This window comes from Ascaphus truei, chromosome 11 (assembly GCF_040206685.1).
Source record: "Ascaphus truei isolate aAscTru1 chromosome 11, aAscTru1.hap1, whole genome shotgun sequence".
NCBI classification, from domain to species: domain Eukaryota; kingdom Metazoa; phylum Chordata; class Amphibia; order Anura; family Ascaphidae; genus Ascaphus; species Ascaphus truei.
The window spans coordinates 40,948,841-40,964,807 of NC_134493.1; the positions used below are offsets into that span (position 1 = coordinate 40,948,841).

A 15,967-nucleotide genomic window follows, 5' to 3' on the forward strand; every position below is an offset into this window, starting at 1 on the left:
GTCTGCCCTCTCTCGCCCTGTGCAGCCTCTGGTTTGTCCCAGCAGTGCCTGGGCTCCCTGGGATGATTCATTTCTGAGCTCAGCGGCGCCCCTGCTGGGAGCCCGGGGGAATGCAGGGGTTCAGAGAGCAGCCTCTATGTACTGAGAGGAGAGAAAGACAGACCACATTCTAATACTTATTTGTAACCGACGTCATTTGTTTTAGAAATCATTTTTTAATATGTCCTGGTTTCTACTTTGGAAGATCTGGTCGCCCTAAATAGGAGGAGGCGCCGTCCACGCGTCACTGCTGGAAGTGGCCTGGGAGTAGCACCGCAGGGGAGAGCTTAGCGAGCATATTCTATTCCGATAACCAGCCCTGGCACAGATCTAAATGCATTAAAAAAAAACCAGTAGTAGTGCGGGTAGTAATGTGAATCATTTCATAACAGCTTAACCCTTTGGGTGCCTCAGGGCGTAGTAACTATTCTATCCTGTAAGGGTCTGTTTGCTCCGGGTTTAATCGCACCCTGCCTAGTGAGAAAATGGAGAAGGATGTCTCCTCTTCTGTTTGCTCAGAAAATGGCCGCCACGGTCATGTGACCACACTGTGCCGGAGGGGCCATGGCACTGGGGCAATATGACTCCTTCCGGCACTCAAAGGGTTCAACCAGTGACCTTTTGGACAGAGTTCCATCGCTATCACAAAAAGACTAAGAGTTGTAACCCATTCCCCCCCCTTTATTAGCACACTTCAATGGTACAGCAACACAGCAGAGCTTAGGGCCTTCACCCTAAGGATGTCCCTGGACCTTCACTCCCAGCCAAAGGGCACCAGGAGCCGTCCTAGCTCTTCCCTTACTCCCTGGTGGAGTAAGGGGAATGATCTCCCTCCGCTCCCCTAAGGGAGGGCCACAAACTGCCAGAGCCCTGCACAGCTTGGTATGGGTAGACCTGTCTCTCTCAAGGGTAGAGGCAACTAACTAAATTACAGCTCATTAAGTACAGGCAAAGCAGGAACCACCCCCATGCCCCTGATTGGCCAGAAGACCTGGTTGCACCGCCTTTCATGTGACTCACTGGGGCTGCATAGAAGTGGGGAAAACCCATGATTACTCCTGGCGAGCCTGCTTTTACTAGGACTTACTGCCAGGAGGAGGGCTGACTGGTAGCCCAAAACCAGGCATTGCTGCAGAGTACAAAACTGATTAATTTCCAGTGACAGAATCTGTGCACATGGATTTCTAAATGAAAGTAATAGCACTGAGTCTCTTTGGGGTCTGGGGTGACTTGCGGAAGCCCACTCCTCCACAGCCGATAAGCTGCCCCCCGGCAGCACGCCGCACAGGTAACCATCTAATCTTATGTTTGGGCTAAAAGTTTAAAACAATTATGTGTTGTAGATCAGTATAGGGCCGCCGACAGGGGGGGGGGGGGGGCAGAAGAGACAGGTATCCCATGCCCGCTGGCTGGGCCCAGACGGCCGGTCCTCTCACAGCTGGGCCCCCGGCTCTCCCCTCAGCCTGCATGACTCTATCCCACGCCGACGGGCCTCTCTGATGTCAGCGCGCCGGAAGTAGGCTTGGTTCGGCACTGCTTCCGGCACGCAACTGCCTGAGAGGGAGGCCCGTCGGAAGCTCTGCGTGGGACAGAGGAACAGAGGCACGCCGGCTACTGCTGAGGGGAGAGCCGGGGTCCCGGCCACGAGAGGATCGGCAGCCGGGCCTAGCCAGAGGTTGGGCCCAACTTGCCTCACTGGCCGGCGGGCCCCCACTGGACACATGCAGGATATTGCTAGGACTGCAGCTTTAATGAGTTCTATAAATGTAATTCAATGTTCATTACTGAAACCTTCCACTAGGTGGCAGTGTTGCCTTTATTTGATATTTGTTTTCACTTGGCATACCAAAAAAAAAAAAAAAAGGTAGTTTGGCGATTCTTAAACGAATCTTCCTTAAAGTAACATTTTTACTAGTTTGCCTGGGTGAGTCTGTCCAAACATCTCCTTTTTTTTCCGTGTGTAACATTTTCATTCTGAGCTGATGAAAGGCAAAATATCTGGGATTTTAACATAATTGTCTTCTTCGTTTCCTCCGACTTTAGGCCAAGATTTGCAAAACCGTCAAACGTCCCCCAAATTGTGGAAAAGACAAACCCTAGCAATGCTAGAGAACGCGTTGCATGACCGACTGCTTTCACTTTGTAGCATTTCTCTTCATTGGTTGCCAAGGGGTTAAATGAATCTATTCCGTGTCACTACTGCCTGCCTGCGTGTGGAATTGAACTTGTATACACCGGCCCCCGGCCGACACCCCTGGTCCTGATGAACGTCCTCCAGCAGTGACGGGGTTAATCAGACGTGAATTCTAGATCCACAAGACGCACGGAGGGTTTCGCTGACAGACGCTGCAGCGCAGAGATGGCGGCAAAGCGAGCCATACACGGGCCTGGATATCGGCCTGCGCGCGGTAATTACTGGTAACTGAGGGGAATTATCCTCACACCGTCCCTCAGGCGCTGTCCACATCCCTTGTCAGTTACTCTGCGCGGTTACCACTCGCCGGCTAATCAATAGGCGTTCGGTAATCACATACATTCCCCCCGAGTGCAGGAACACGCAGAGAGGGGTCATTTATTACCCACTCGCTTCAGCCATCAGAACGCCGACAATGTAACGCGCCCCCCCCCCCCCCCCCCCCCCCCCCAGGGCAAGGAAGTGGTTAATATGGCCAGGAATACACTCCTCTGGGGTTATTTGCAGAAGTGTACTGATAAAACAAGCGCAGAAAACAGCACCAGATTCATCAAAGGAAAGGAATCCCGTTAAAAGCAACTAGAGTGTTTCATTCGCCAAACGTGGCGCAGTCATTTAGCGCTGGCGTTTCAGATCTGTCAGACGCGTTCTGGCAGTGGAAAGGTTAATATTCCCCGTCGTTACAGTGATGCCACGCAGAAAACAGTAGCACCTAATCTCCTGTGCCACTGCCAAACACCGTGGTTTTCTGCTCGTGGCCTTTTCCACGGATCTATTTATAATGCTCTAACTCAGGGTTTCCCAAACTTTTTTTTCCGTGACCCGGTTATTTTTTAACTTCTCCTTCATGACCCACTAAAAATTTTATCGCCTATACTGGCCTATAGGGCCTGCACAGACACACACACAGCCACTGATATACACACACACACACAGGGAGGGGGCCAGGGACACTTGGGTGGGTGGGAGGTTTGGGGCCAGGGACACTTGGGTGGGTGGGAGGGGGCCAGGGACACTTGGGTGGGTGGGAGGGAGGGGGCCAGGGACACTTGGGTGGGTGGGAGGGAGGGGGCCAGGGACACTTGGGTGGGTGGGTGGGAGGGGGCCAGGGACACTTGGGTGGGTGGGAGGGGGCCAGGGACACTTGGGTGGGTGGGAGGGGGGCAGGGACACTTGGGTTTGGGGGCCAGGGACACTTGGGTGGGTAGGAGGGAGGGGGGCTAGAGACACTTGGGTGGGAGGCAGTGACTGGGTGGGGTGACTTTCCTTGGCGCCGGACGCTTTCCCCTGCTGCCCCCGATATCCCCTGCTGCCCGGGACGGGAGGTGGGCTTGGGGGCACGGGAGGTGGGCATGGGAGGTTGGCTCGGGAGGGGGTGCCACGGGAGGTGAGCTCAGGAAGCTAGCCGCGGGGGGAAGCGGGCCGCAGTAGGAGCTTGTACTTCCCCCTCCGTCCCACGTTGGGAGCGGGGGGGGGAGGAAGGGAGCGGGCCCTGCGCGGGACCGCGGGGGGAATCGCCGCCATTTTCTTTTATCTTGAGCGGGGGGGGGGACGCTGCGACCCGGCAATTTTGGTGCCGTGGCCCGGTGCCGGGTCGCGACCCACCATTTGGGAAACGCTGCTCTAACTCAATAGTACTCAAATCCAGTCCCCAAGACCCCCCAACAGGTCAGGTTTTAAGGATTGATTGAGCCACTTATGTTGAACTTGGGACTGATTGAGCCACCTGAGCTGAAGCAGGGATATTCTTAAAACTGGACCTGTTTAGGGGGGTTTTGAGGACCGGAGTTGACACCCCTGCTCCACCATGCAATGACGTATCCCACCTCACCTCGGCAGTGAATTCCCGGAGTGCCCCCCCCCCCCCCGGGGACGGTAATGCCACCCCCTCACATTCTGCCCTACTTACTGCCACCTCCTGTTATTTATAGAACGCGTTTCCGTTCCAGGCTTTGGTGGATGGCAGAGCCGCAGTGTGTGCCGAGCCGCCGTGTGTGCCGAGCCGCCGTGTGTGCCGAGCCGCCGTGTGTGCCGAGCCGCCGTGTGTGCCGAGCCGCCGTGTGTGCCGAGCCGCAGTGTGTGCCGAGCCGCAGTGTGGGCCGAGCCGCAGTGTGGGCCGAGCCGCAGTGTGGGCCGAGCCGCAGTGTGGGCCGAGCGGCAGTGTGTGCCGAGCCGCCGTGTGGGCCGAGCCGCCGTGTGTGCCGAGCCGCCGTGTGTGCCGAGCCGCCGTGTGTGCCGAGCCGCAGTGTGTGCCGAGCCGCAGTGTGGGCCGAGCGGCAGTGTGGGCCGAGCGGCAGTGTGTGCCGAGCCGCCGTGTGTGCCGAGCCGCCGTGTGGGCCGAGCCGCAGTGTGTGCCGAGCCGCAGTGTGGGCCGAGCGGCAGTGTGGGCCGAGCCGCAGTGTGTGCCGAGCCGCAGTGTGTGCCGAGCCGCAGTGTGTGCCGAGCCGCAGTGTGTGCCGAGCCGCAGTGTGTGCCGAGCCGCAGTGTGTGCCGAGCCGCAGTGTGTGCCGAGCCGCAGTGTGTGCCGAGCCGCAGTGTGTGCCGAGCCGCAGTGTGTGCCGAGCGTCGATTACTGCAAAGATTTCCTCTGGAGGGTTTTTATTTTTAATAGTAAGCAAAGAAGGGCGGGGAGCCGGGTCAGTCCTTCCCCGGGGTAACACAGGAGGGAGAGGGAGGAGGGGGTGTGATACATTTTATTGGTCCAACACGTGGGTGATATGTTACAAGCTTTCCCACCTCTCAGGGTCCTTCATCAGGTGTGGCTCTGCCGTATAGTACTGTTGTATAGCAGAGCCTCACCTGATGAAGGACCCTGATAGGCCGTTAAGCTTGTTTCATACTGTAACTACTTGATGGTCCAATAAAAGGTATCATATCCCTTACTCCCCCCCCCCCCCTTCCTTTGTTACTACCTTGTGTGAGGGGGGGAGTCTCCGTGAGCGGGTTTTTGGTACCCAATGAGCGGGTGTTAGCCACATGGAAAACCCTGCTCTAAAAACGACAGAGATAAGTGTCCTGTGTGTCCGCGCGCGTGTGTGTGTGCTGCGTTTATCATGTGTATCACTATACAAAAGTTGCCAAAAGAGTTCGCCAGCGATTGGGTTACTGGGCATTGCAATTTTATGTTTATTTGCCAAATTCTCTACAATTGCTCGAGTCGCTGAATGCCGACGCCGTAAATATGGCGCATACACGGTTTCCCTACCGGTCCGGCGATATTCCGCGGAAATCTTACTAATATGGCGACATTTTTAACCCGTTTGAGGTTTGGCGAAACATTTCACCAAGAAATCAAATTTGGCGTAAAAAGAAAAGTTAAGATTTCACAAATGCATTTCTCTAGCTGCGTCGCAAACGGGTATAATTAATGGGGACTTATTTACTAAATAGCGATAGGCGAAATTATCACCGTACCATCATTCAATAAATAACCACCACGGTCTAGCTCAGGTGAGGCCAACTCCAGCCCTCAAGGGCCACCAACAGGTCAGGTTTTCAGGATATCCCTGCTTCAGCACAGGTGGCTCAATCAGGGGCTCAGTCAAAGACCGAGCCCCTGCCTGAGCCACATGTGCTGAGGATGGGATATTCTGAAAACCTGACCTGTTGGTGGCCCTTGAGGGCTGGATTTGGCCACACCTGAGCTAGTTTTTTAAAACACGTTGGTAACAGACTAATTCTACTTGTTTCCAAGCTGCAAAACTGCTGCAAAATGGGGCTATAAAAATGTTTACGGTAATCGGAGAAAATCTCTCACAGGGAAGCAATGGGATAGCTGGTTTGAGAAATCTGTGGCAGTTTTTTTGCACCAGTTTCGCAGCTGCAAAAATCTCCTATTTAATTATACAATAAATCAAATAAAAGATGTATTCTGCATTTAGAAAGGAAAAGGAGAGTTAATACCCATCATGCATCTCAGCATCGCTCAGTGATGTCATGCATTTTTTTTTTTAAAGAAAAGTTAATTTTTCTGAAGTTTCTCGCTATTAAAAAACAAAAAAGTAACAAATACATTGGGATGTGTGCTTTGTGAGGAAACAGAAATACAGCTGCAGTGTGATTCTGCTTCCGTAGTCACGTTGCAAGGAATACAGAACCACGCTGTGCGGGATGTTTCCCAATGTTTGAAGCAGCAATCCTGCAATTTTAAATATTTTGTTGTTGTTACAGGATTGAAGCAGGGGGTGTCCGGAGCAGAGCTGCGTTCATTTCAGGTACGGGGACCCCCTGCTTCCTGAGATACATACCTCCGCAGGGGGTGCCACTAGCAGCTGCAACTGGGCTGTGTGGGCTATTGAAATGGCGGCTTAAATGTCCCACGTCATGCCGGCCAATAGCGAGCCGTGACATCATCCCACGCCAGCTACTAGGGAGTTGTGACATCATCCCACGCTGGCCAATAAGGAGCTAGCCCTTGTGGTCCTCCTATCTGAAATGAATGGGGCACAGCTCAGGAGACCCTCTGCTTCCCACACAGGGGGAACATTTTTTTGGGGGGGAGCATATGCTCCTTTAAAAAGGATAATATCAAAATTAAACGTACCATTTATCCATATAAAAGAAAATGTCTTGTAACAGAGGAAACAATGGTTTTGTTACAAATAATTACAGCAAGTCAGCATTCACTGTTTTTATATATTATCACAGGAATCGGTTTTACATTTTTATTCAGTGTAAAAACTGCAGTATTTAGTGTTCCTTTTCCCTTTTCTTGTCCTTTTAGCCCAAAAAGCCATTTTACTTACAAAAAAAAAAAAAAAAAACCTGAAAAGATTTAAAACCATAAATACTCAGACAATAAAAATGCTTATTCTGCAAAAGAATCTGTAACTAGAGGTAATAGAATTCTATCATAACAAAATGTTACATAGGAATCGCATTATCAAAATATTAGCAAAAATGGATACGAGAGATTTCTGCTCAACTTAATATGACACGGATTATGTCCATCGGAGACCTGGGAAACGGCTCAGTACCGGGGAAATTCTTCACCGCCGGTGAGAGGGAAGCAGACCTACAATCTTCCTTTATTTAAACTTTTAAGAGAGAAGTTGAGAGGAGGGGACGGGGACAGAGAACAAAATGTAACAGCCCCTACCCGAGTGGGCAACTCCAGTCCTCAGGGGCCACCATCAAGTCAGGTGTTCAGGATATCCCTGCTTCAGCACAGGTGGCTCAGTCACTGATTGAGCCACCTGTGCTGAAGCAGGGATATCCTGAAGACCTGACCTGATGATGGCCCTTGAGGATTGGAGGTGGCCAATGACTGAGTCACTGATTGAGCCACCTGTGCTGAAGCAGGGATACCCCTAATAATACCTGGCCTGTTCGTGGCCCTTGAGGACTGGAGTTGCCCAGCCCTCCCCTCCACCCAAATCTGCTCTGCAATGTGTCACATGGCCCTGTCACTACAACCCCCGCCGTTTATATATACACATCATTTTGCATTTAACCCTTTAAACTTCCCGATTCGGGGGCATGGCATCAGGACACTTCATCGTGACGTGAAAGGGGTATATAATAATCAGGCTTTTCCCGCTTTCCCCAGTGATTCTTTCGGTTGTCTGGAGATATCTGCTTGTACACTGCACATCGGGCGACTGCTAAACGAGTGTCGGAGGTTCCATCAAACTGCTTCAGCACAGCACTGAGCATACCTACAGCGTGTATATACAGATATATGCCGACAGGTGCGTGCGGGGGGGGTGGGGGGGCCCTAGTCATTATTTCAATTTGAATTGCAAACGAGAAATCATTCATTGGTTGTTTGTCAAACGGGAAAACCCCAAGTATAGAAAACCCCAAGTGTAGAAAACCCCAAGTGTAGAAAACCCCGTCCACCCTCGCATGAGCCCTACACTTCTCAGGGTATTACTGGGCACAGTGTGGGGGCCGTTTCTCCTGCTGAATATCAACGGTTCAATGGTGCAAAAGCAAAACAGAAAACAGGACGAGAATGATCATGGAAAAATAATGCAATTTAAAACGGCTGGAACAAAAAAAAATGACGACAAATCTGGTGCCATTTCCCCGTTTGCCCCGGGGGCATCTCGTGTCGCGTTCACAAGGCCTGTGTGGTCATTCACTTAATGACTTTGTGGCTGCAGCGTTCTGCGTTTCCCTCTCATATTTTGGGCAGGCTGCTGCTTTAACCCTTTTGCTACCAGACGAGAATGCATTGCTTGCAAGAGGCAGCCACGCCAATCTTTGTCCTGGGTTTTCAGCGCTGTTTAATATCCGAATAAAAAAAAGGTTGTTGACAAGCGGACGTGTGATTTCGGGAGTAGCATTTCTGCGCGGCTGGCGTTTTCCCAGCGTACACCACGTTGCCCATGTAAAACCCACACTGCCACCATTTTTCTTTTTTTGGGGGGGATGCTATAACGGGATCTGCGGTGTTCCGTCTGGCGCCGGAAGCTCGAACCCACAAACCCGAGGCCTCTCCGCGGTGTTATCCTTTTCCCTCTGCAGCCAGAATTACTAATGAAAGCCACAACCGGTTTCCAACGCACAAGATGCACGGGGCACACGAGGAGATATCTCCGGGGTCAGAGACGGGGGCTCAGACGGTGAAAGAGGAGGCGCCCGGGAGTGGGACCCCAAGACAAGCTGTGACATCGTAAAGACGCAAAAGGACGAGCCCTAGCTTTGGTGATAAGTGGCAACTAATGATGCTCTTGCCAACGCAAACCATGGTATTTTTACCGCTTCTAGCAACACAGCAGATTCAGTTCATAGAACCCCCTCCCCCAACCCTCGTTACTACTTTTCAGCAGTGATGAGGGTAAAGAGAGCCGCTGAGAGCAGTGTATCCGCTTCACGGGGTGTTAATAATCCGCCAGCCTCACTCCCCTTTGGCAAGCCTTCCACTCTGGACATCCTGACCTTCATAGCAGAAAGGGGTTGGTGGCATTCATTGCTTGTGCGGCAGAGGATGGGATGGCAGAGCTATGGTGGGGCTGGGGCAAGGTTCCTGCCACGCTCATGTTCAGCCCCAGTCCCATTGCAGGTGCTGCTGGTTGCGGTGACACCCCCAGTGGCGCCGGTACCACGGATGGCGCTGACTCGGCGCTCATGGCTGGCACAGTGTTGAAGGACGGGCTGTCTCCCATCATGGGGCTGGATCGCAACTGGTTGAGGGTGAGAGCCTGAGGTTGGTTCACCTGGAAGGGGTTGACGGGAGGTGTTGCTGCTACTGCTGTTGCTGGGGCTCCTGGGAAAAGGAAAATATTAATTATTACTGATATAAACAGTGCATGGAGCAAAGCACTAAACATATTCATTCCCTGTGGGACCTGATAACGTGTGTAGCCTCACACTGTATCTAAGGTGTGAGGTGGATCCTGAGTATTTAGGACTGTGGTCCCATTGAATTTTAGGGAGGAAACTGATTTTGTTTGAGGGTGATTAATCCCAGTGATACAGGTGTCAGATTAAGCCAGGTGTGCAAGCCCCGGAACTGGATAGGGAGGAAATCCAGCTGCAATCTGTGACGAATTGGATGTCTAGGGCAGGAGTGGCCAACTGCAGTCCTCGAGCTACCAACAGGTCAGGTTTTCAGGATATCCCTGCTTGAGCACAGGTGGGGCAGCCGAAACTAAGCCACCTCTGCTGAAGCAGGGATATCCTGAAAACCTGACCTGTTGGTGGCACTGGAGGCGCCCACCCTTGGTCTATATCTTACACAGAAGTAGACACACTGATTTCCTTGTAACATTGTGTCCCGGATTCTCATATCTCTTGGAAATTATTCCACAGACTGCAAAGTGATTACGGCTCCCCAGACCAATACAGCTTCAAGGTCTCTGTGTGCTCACTAAAACACTGTCTCTTTGCCTATTTTACTAAAACACTCTCTCTTTGCCTATTTTACTAAAACACTCTCTCTTTGCCTATTTTATGCGTGTGTGTTGCACACTCTGTCCCACACTTTACAGGAACCAGAAGGAAAAACAATGCAAGCAAAGATTTCATTTCTCGGTAAAAGAAAAACATAGAGCAGATAAGACCCCCCATAAATGTGTGACCCTCCCCAGTATGAGAGACCTCATTATGCTGTTGTTTAAGGGGATGGGGGGGGGGGGGGGGAGGATTCGCCCTGGAGGTATTTCAGGAATCCCGTATGTAAACAGGACATTTCCGATATTTCAGGCAGACAGGAAAAACACAGGAAAGAACTTTCTCCGGATTTAAGAGGCTTCTGGGCTGGTGCCAGGACCAATTACACATTCTTTCTGAAACTGGACACCAGGGCGTTCTCTCTGTGCAGAGCTCACAGATGGGTCAGTCTGCAGCAGAGCTGATGGTCAGCTCCAAGGCCCAGGGATGTGGTCATTACAGTCAAGTGTTAACATGGGTTTTTTTTTTTTTTTTTTAATCCATCCTTGTCAAAAGGTGACCTTCGACCCCTTTTATTTAACCGCTTCCATGCTGGAGAGAACGGCTACACATTTTGCGTGCCGGGGCCTTTTAGCACTCTGGTGTTTGATGCAATAAAAAGGAGGAGTTGAATACATACCGGCCCAGCCCCCCGCAGAGTAATGGGCAGAGAAGCCTTCTAACACAGCACTGAAGGGGTTAAGGTGAAACCCTGTGCCTCGTTTGGTTACAATTTGGGAACCTCATTGCTGGGTCGGTGCTCTTAACTCACTGCAACTCCCACCACAACCCCCTAACGCCAGCATGAGATTACAAATAGGTGCAACGCTATATACTATACGGCCAACTCCTGTCTTCAAGGGCCACCAACAGGTCCTCAGGATATCCCCACTTCAGCACAGATGATCTCAGGCTTTGACTGAGCCACTGCTTAAGCCACCTGTGCTGAAGCAGGGACTGATTAAGTCACATGCTGAAGCAGGGATATCCTGGAACCTGACCTGTTGGTGGCCATAGTTATGGGCCAGAAGAGCCGGGGGACCCTCGGGGCTGCTCCATGCTCCCCCAAGCCTCCAGAGACCACCCAGTTCCCGAGATATTTGTCGTTTTTTTTTTTGTGTGGGTGCTGGTTTGGGCCTAAACAGATATAAAATAAACATGGCAGCCGGGTCCCGGATACAAATATGCCGCATTGTCTCTCGATGACGTTGCAACTTTCTATTGGCCGTGAGAGCGAGCGCCGGAACCTGCTGCCATCTTGCTTCATGGCTCGGGAACTGGACATCAGGGGGGACCACTGGCCGGGACCCCCCAAGTGTCGTGAAAATCAGATTATTATTTTTATTTGCACACGTACAGGTTGGATTTGTAATTTTCTAACCCTCTCTGAGTACGAATACGATCAAAAGCTTTCTACCATGCGATACATCAAGAGCTTCGGATTTCTTGAAATTAGACACAGCAACACGTCTTTTTATTAAATACACTGCGCCTTTAATGGTTCCTGTACAGCAACACTGACACGTCAGGGAAACAGGTGCGTGTACCTGAAGCCAAGAACGGGTTTAACGTTGGCGCCGCCTGTGGGGGCAGCGTGACCAGGGTTTCCAGGTTCACTAAGGCTGCGTTGGGTCCCAGGAAGGACTCCGGCGTTTTCCGAAGCATGGCGTGTTTACTGGCGGCCATGTTCAGCGGCTGACAGTCGAACATGTCAGGGCTGGCGGTGCCGCTGCGGAGCGACGATGACGTGGAAATGGATTCCGCTGTTGGAATAAAGCCACGGTCATTTATTACTGGGAGTTACTGGAGCGGGAACGTGGTCTTCTTAAAGCAGCGATAGGGGTTTGCGGTTTTTGTTAACGTTTATGTAAACGCGCGCCCGATGACGTCACGGCTTCCTGTTGACCAGCGTGCCGCGGAACATTTAAGCCGCCATTACGTTAGGCACACCATTTCTCTGACTGCAGAGATACCGGCACCCCTTACGGAGCAACGTATCTCTGGAAGCAGGGGGTCTCCGGAGCTGAAATAAACACCGTTCAGCTCAGAAGACCCCCTGCTTCAATCCTGTAATAAAAAAATGAATAAAAAAATATATAAGTGAAACCCGTATTGCCGCTTTAAGAGTGTCACGGGCACAGGATTGGGAGAAGATAGGCACGATCTCCACGTGTACATAAACAGATGGTCATTTCCCGCACATGCAACGCTCTATGTATAAATGCTTTATTAATAAAAGCGGTTGTGGGGATGCCTGGAAGAGAAGAGGTTTACAGATGAACGTTCATAGGTTGGTGATTGCAAAACACAGCAAATGAAAATCCCACGTGTGAGCACAGTCACACGCCTCAGCACACAGTCACACGCCTCAGCACAGTCACACGCCTCAGCCAAGTCTGCCTTCCTGCCCTTCCCCATTATCTCCGAGCACAAGGGTACGCAAAGCTTCCATCTTGCGCCCCCCCCCCCCCCGTCTCCTCTCCGGCTCCAGCTGCAAATGACGTTGCGGGGGGCATGTGACGTTGCCATGGCAATGTGATGTCACGTGACCCCTCAGCGTCATTTGACGTCAGGTTGGCATGGAGACGCGTCGAAGGCAAGTAAAAAGTTACAGAGGCCTCGCGCGATCCCCGGCATTGATTTGTAAAAGCTTTCGGGGAAGCGTGGGGCCTGTGTAATGGCCGTGCCCCCCCCCCCCCAGAAAATCTCACGCCCCCCACTTTGCGCACCCCTGTCCTAGCACACCGTGCCTCCACTGCAGCAAGGGATTCTGGGAAATGACATGATTGAAAAATGAAATGACGCTCCACTTTAACAGCCCATGGATCTGAGCTTGTAGGGGGGGGGGGGTGCTCATGGGTTTTTTTTATTATAAAAACCTTTCTCCCCAAATATCCCCAGGACTCCTAGAGCTTATGGACAGCACGTGTGACCTCTGACCTCACCCTAACACGCCGCCCTCCCGTCTGCATTCACCTTTCCTGTTCATCTCGTGCCAGGCACCCCGTGTTGCAGCCAGATGCTGAACGCCAGGGTTTGACCTGTACTCCCGAGGCACCTGGGATCCGTATTTAATCTCATATTTCACTGCCCGTTTCCCCCACGCAGAACGGATTGAGAACCTTCCCAGCGAAAGGTTGGAAGGCTGGTGTTCTGTGGTATTTATTAGTTAAATACGGTCTAACCACTTACATTTCTGGAAAAGCCAGCAATGTGCTACAAAGCAGGGCATTGCAAGCCTCCCATCGCAGCGAGGGGTTAAATGAAGAAATAAATCTATATATAAACATTTCTTATGCTCAGGGTCACACTGGGGGAACTGGGAGATGCCAGGTTAGACCACACGAGAGCGGCCCCACCTGGCCCACCGAACTAAGGGGGCGCCGCCCCACCTGGAAGTCAGGTCCCGATTTCTGGGGTCCCCCTTCCTCCGCCATGTTTCCACTCTCTCAGCTCCCTGACAGAGTCCAGGTGCACAGTACACAACCACAGGCCCCAAGCCCAAAACGCAGGCCTCAACCAACAAAAACCCCTCCCCAGTTTCCCTGGTGAGTTTAAAGCCGCCGTCCCCCCCCTTCCCCCCCCCTTTAATATGTGCATCAATACAATCCACACAATCATAAGTAATTAGCTAAGTTGCCGATCGATCGGTGAAGATTCGGCTCGGGGGTTCACTAAATGGCTGTTAGTGCAGCAGAAGAGGACCAAAGATGCAAAGTTCTGTGTTTCAGAAGAGGAAGGGGATGTGATTTTGTAAATGGTTGCTATAGAAACAAAAAATGCTCATTACATTATAATTAGGCTGACCATATTTCCTTGAGTCAAAAACGGGTCATTGGGATGGCAAAAACGGGACGGGGTTTTGTAATATTCCGTATTCATGAAAAAGTAAGGACGATAACAAAAGTTTTATTATAAGAACATATTGAGCTAACAATTCTCCCTCCCTCTCTCTCTCTCTCCCCCCATCTCCCTGTCTCTGTCTCCCACCTCCTCTCCCCGTCTCCCTCCCTCTCTCTCCCACCCCGTCTCCCTTCCTCTCCCACCCCGTCTCCCTTCCTCTTCCACCCCGTCTCCCTTCCTCTCTCTCCCTCCCCGTCTCCCTCCCTCTTTCTCTCTCCCACCCGTCTCCCTCCCTCTCCCCCCCTCCCTCCCTCTTTCTCTCTCTCCCCCTGTCTCCCTCCCTCTTTCTCCCTGCCACCCCCCTTCCCTCTCCCCCGTCTCCCTCCCTCTCCCCGTCTCCCCCCCTCCCTCTCCCCTCGTCTCCCTCCCCGTCTCTCTCCCCGTCTCCCTCTCTCTCTCCCCCCCTCCCTCCCTCTCTCCCCGTCTCCCTCCCTCCTTCACACAGAAACCCCCCAGGAGCACCACTTGGGGGTGGGAGGGGGGGGGAAACCCCTCCGGAGGCTGACTAATGTCCCCCGAGTGGGCCGCCAGCCCGCCATGACCCGGCGCCGTCACTTTCCCCCTTCCAATCCCCCCCCTCCTCCTCCTCCTCAGCCTCCCGCCAAGCGCACGGGCCGTCCGCGGCAGCAAGCCGTTCCTTTCCGGAACGCACCAACTGCTGCGCGCGCGGCCGCCGGACCCCCCTCCCTGCACCCAAAGCCTGAAACCTCCATACCCCGAGACCATCACTCCCCGCCGGACCCCCCTCCCTGCACCCAAAGCCTGAAACCTCCATACCCCGAGACCATCACTCCCTGCCGGACCCCCCTCCCTGCACCCAAAGCATGAAACCTCCATGCCCCGAGACCATCATTCCCCGCCGGACCCCCCTCCCTGCACCCAAAGCATGAAACCTCCATACCCCGAGACCATCACTCCCTGCCGGACCCCCCTCCCTGCACCCAAAGCATGAAACCTCCATGCCCCGAGACCATCACTCCCCGCCGGGCCCCCCTCCCTGCACCCAAAGCATGAAACCTCCATACCCCGAGACCATCACTCCCCGCCGGGCCCCCCTCCCTGCACCCAAAGCCTGAAACCTCCATACCCCGAGACCATCACTCCCCGCCGGGCCCCCCTCCCTGCACCCAAAGCATGAAACCTCCAAACCCCGAGACCATCACTCCCCGCCGGGCCCCCCTCCCTGCACCCAAAGCATGAAACCTCCATACCCCGAGACCATCACTCCCCGCCGGGCACCCCTCCCTGCACCCAAAGCATGAAACCTCCATACCCCGAGACCATCACTCCCTGCCGGACCCCCCTCCCTGCACCCAAAGCATGAAACCTCCATACCCCGAGACCATCACTCCCCGCCGGGCCCCCCTCCCTGCACCCAAAGCCTGAAACCTCCATACCCCGAGACCATCACTCCCCGCCGGGCCCCCCTCCCTGCACCCAAAGCATGAAACCTCCATACCCCGAGACCATCACTCCCCGCCGGGCCCCCCTCCCTGCACCCAAAGCATGAAACCTCCATACCCCGAGACCATCACTCCCCGCCGGGCCCATTCTCAAGAATGATTTCATTGGCTGCCGAGGTCCCAGTGACGCTGCTGCAGCTTCAAAAAACGATTTTTTCGTTTATTGAAACTGTAGCCAGCGTCAACTCCGTACTTCGGAGACAGGGCAGCTGCCACCCTGACAACCAGTATTCAATTTGAATACTTTGTGTCTCACGGCAGCTCGCACGGCAGCACGCCCTCCCTCCGAAGCCTGCACCCTGAACGAGGCCTTACTCTGCGAAGGGTAGGCGCGCGTGTTACCTCTCGGGGGCGGGGGGGTTAGGGATGGAGGGCGCTCGCTAGTGAATCCACGTCATCCAACTGCTGAGGGGGGGCGGGTGCATTACAGTTTGGAGCGCTCCTTCAGGGGGAGGGGAGGTGGAGGGCGGCCGAAAATGGGACAAAATAG

At 53.2% G+C, this 15,967-nt stretch overlaps 1 protein-coding gene across 3 annotated transcripts in view; it reads right to left on the reverse strand.

Annotated features, from left to right (window-relative positions):
* Positions 1-6,762: 6,762 nt before the first annotated feature.
* Positions 6,763-15,967, reverse strand: part of EPN2 (epsin 2) — a 34,374-nt gene continuing 25,169 nt past the window's right edge. For all 3 annotated transcript variants that reach the window (XM_075565801.1, XM_075565800.1, XM_075565802.1), the window contains 2 exons: positions 11,659-11,874; positions 6,763-9,446 (listed from right to left, as the gene is read on the reverse strand). In XM_075565801.1, coding sequence (XP_075421916.1) covers positions 9,121-9,446; positions 11,659-11,874 — 542 coding nt within the window. In that variant the 3' untranslated portion in view covers positions 6,763-9,120. The remainder of the gene's footprint in view (positions 9,447-11,658; positions 11,875-15,967) is intronic.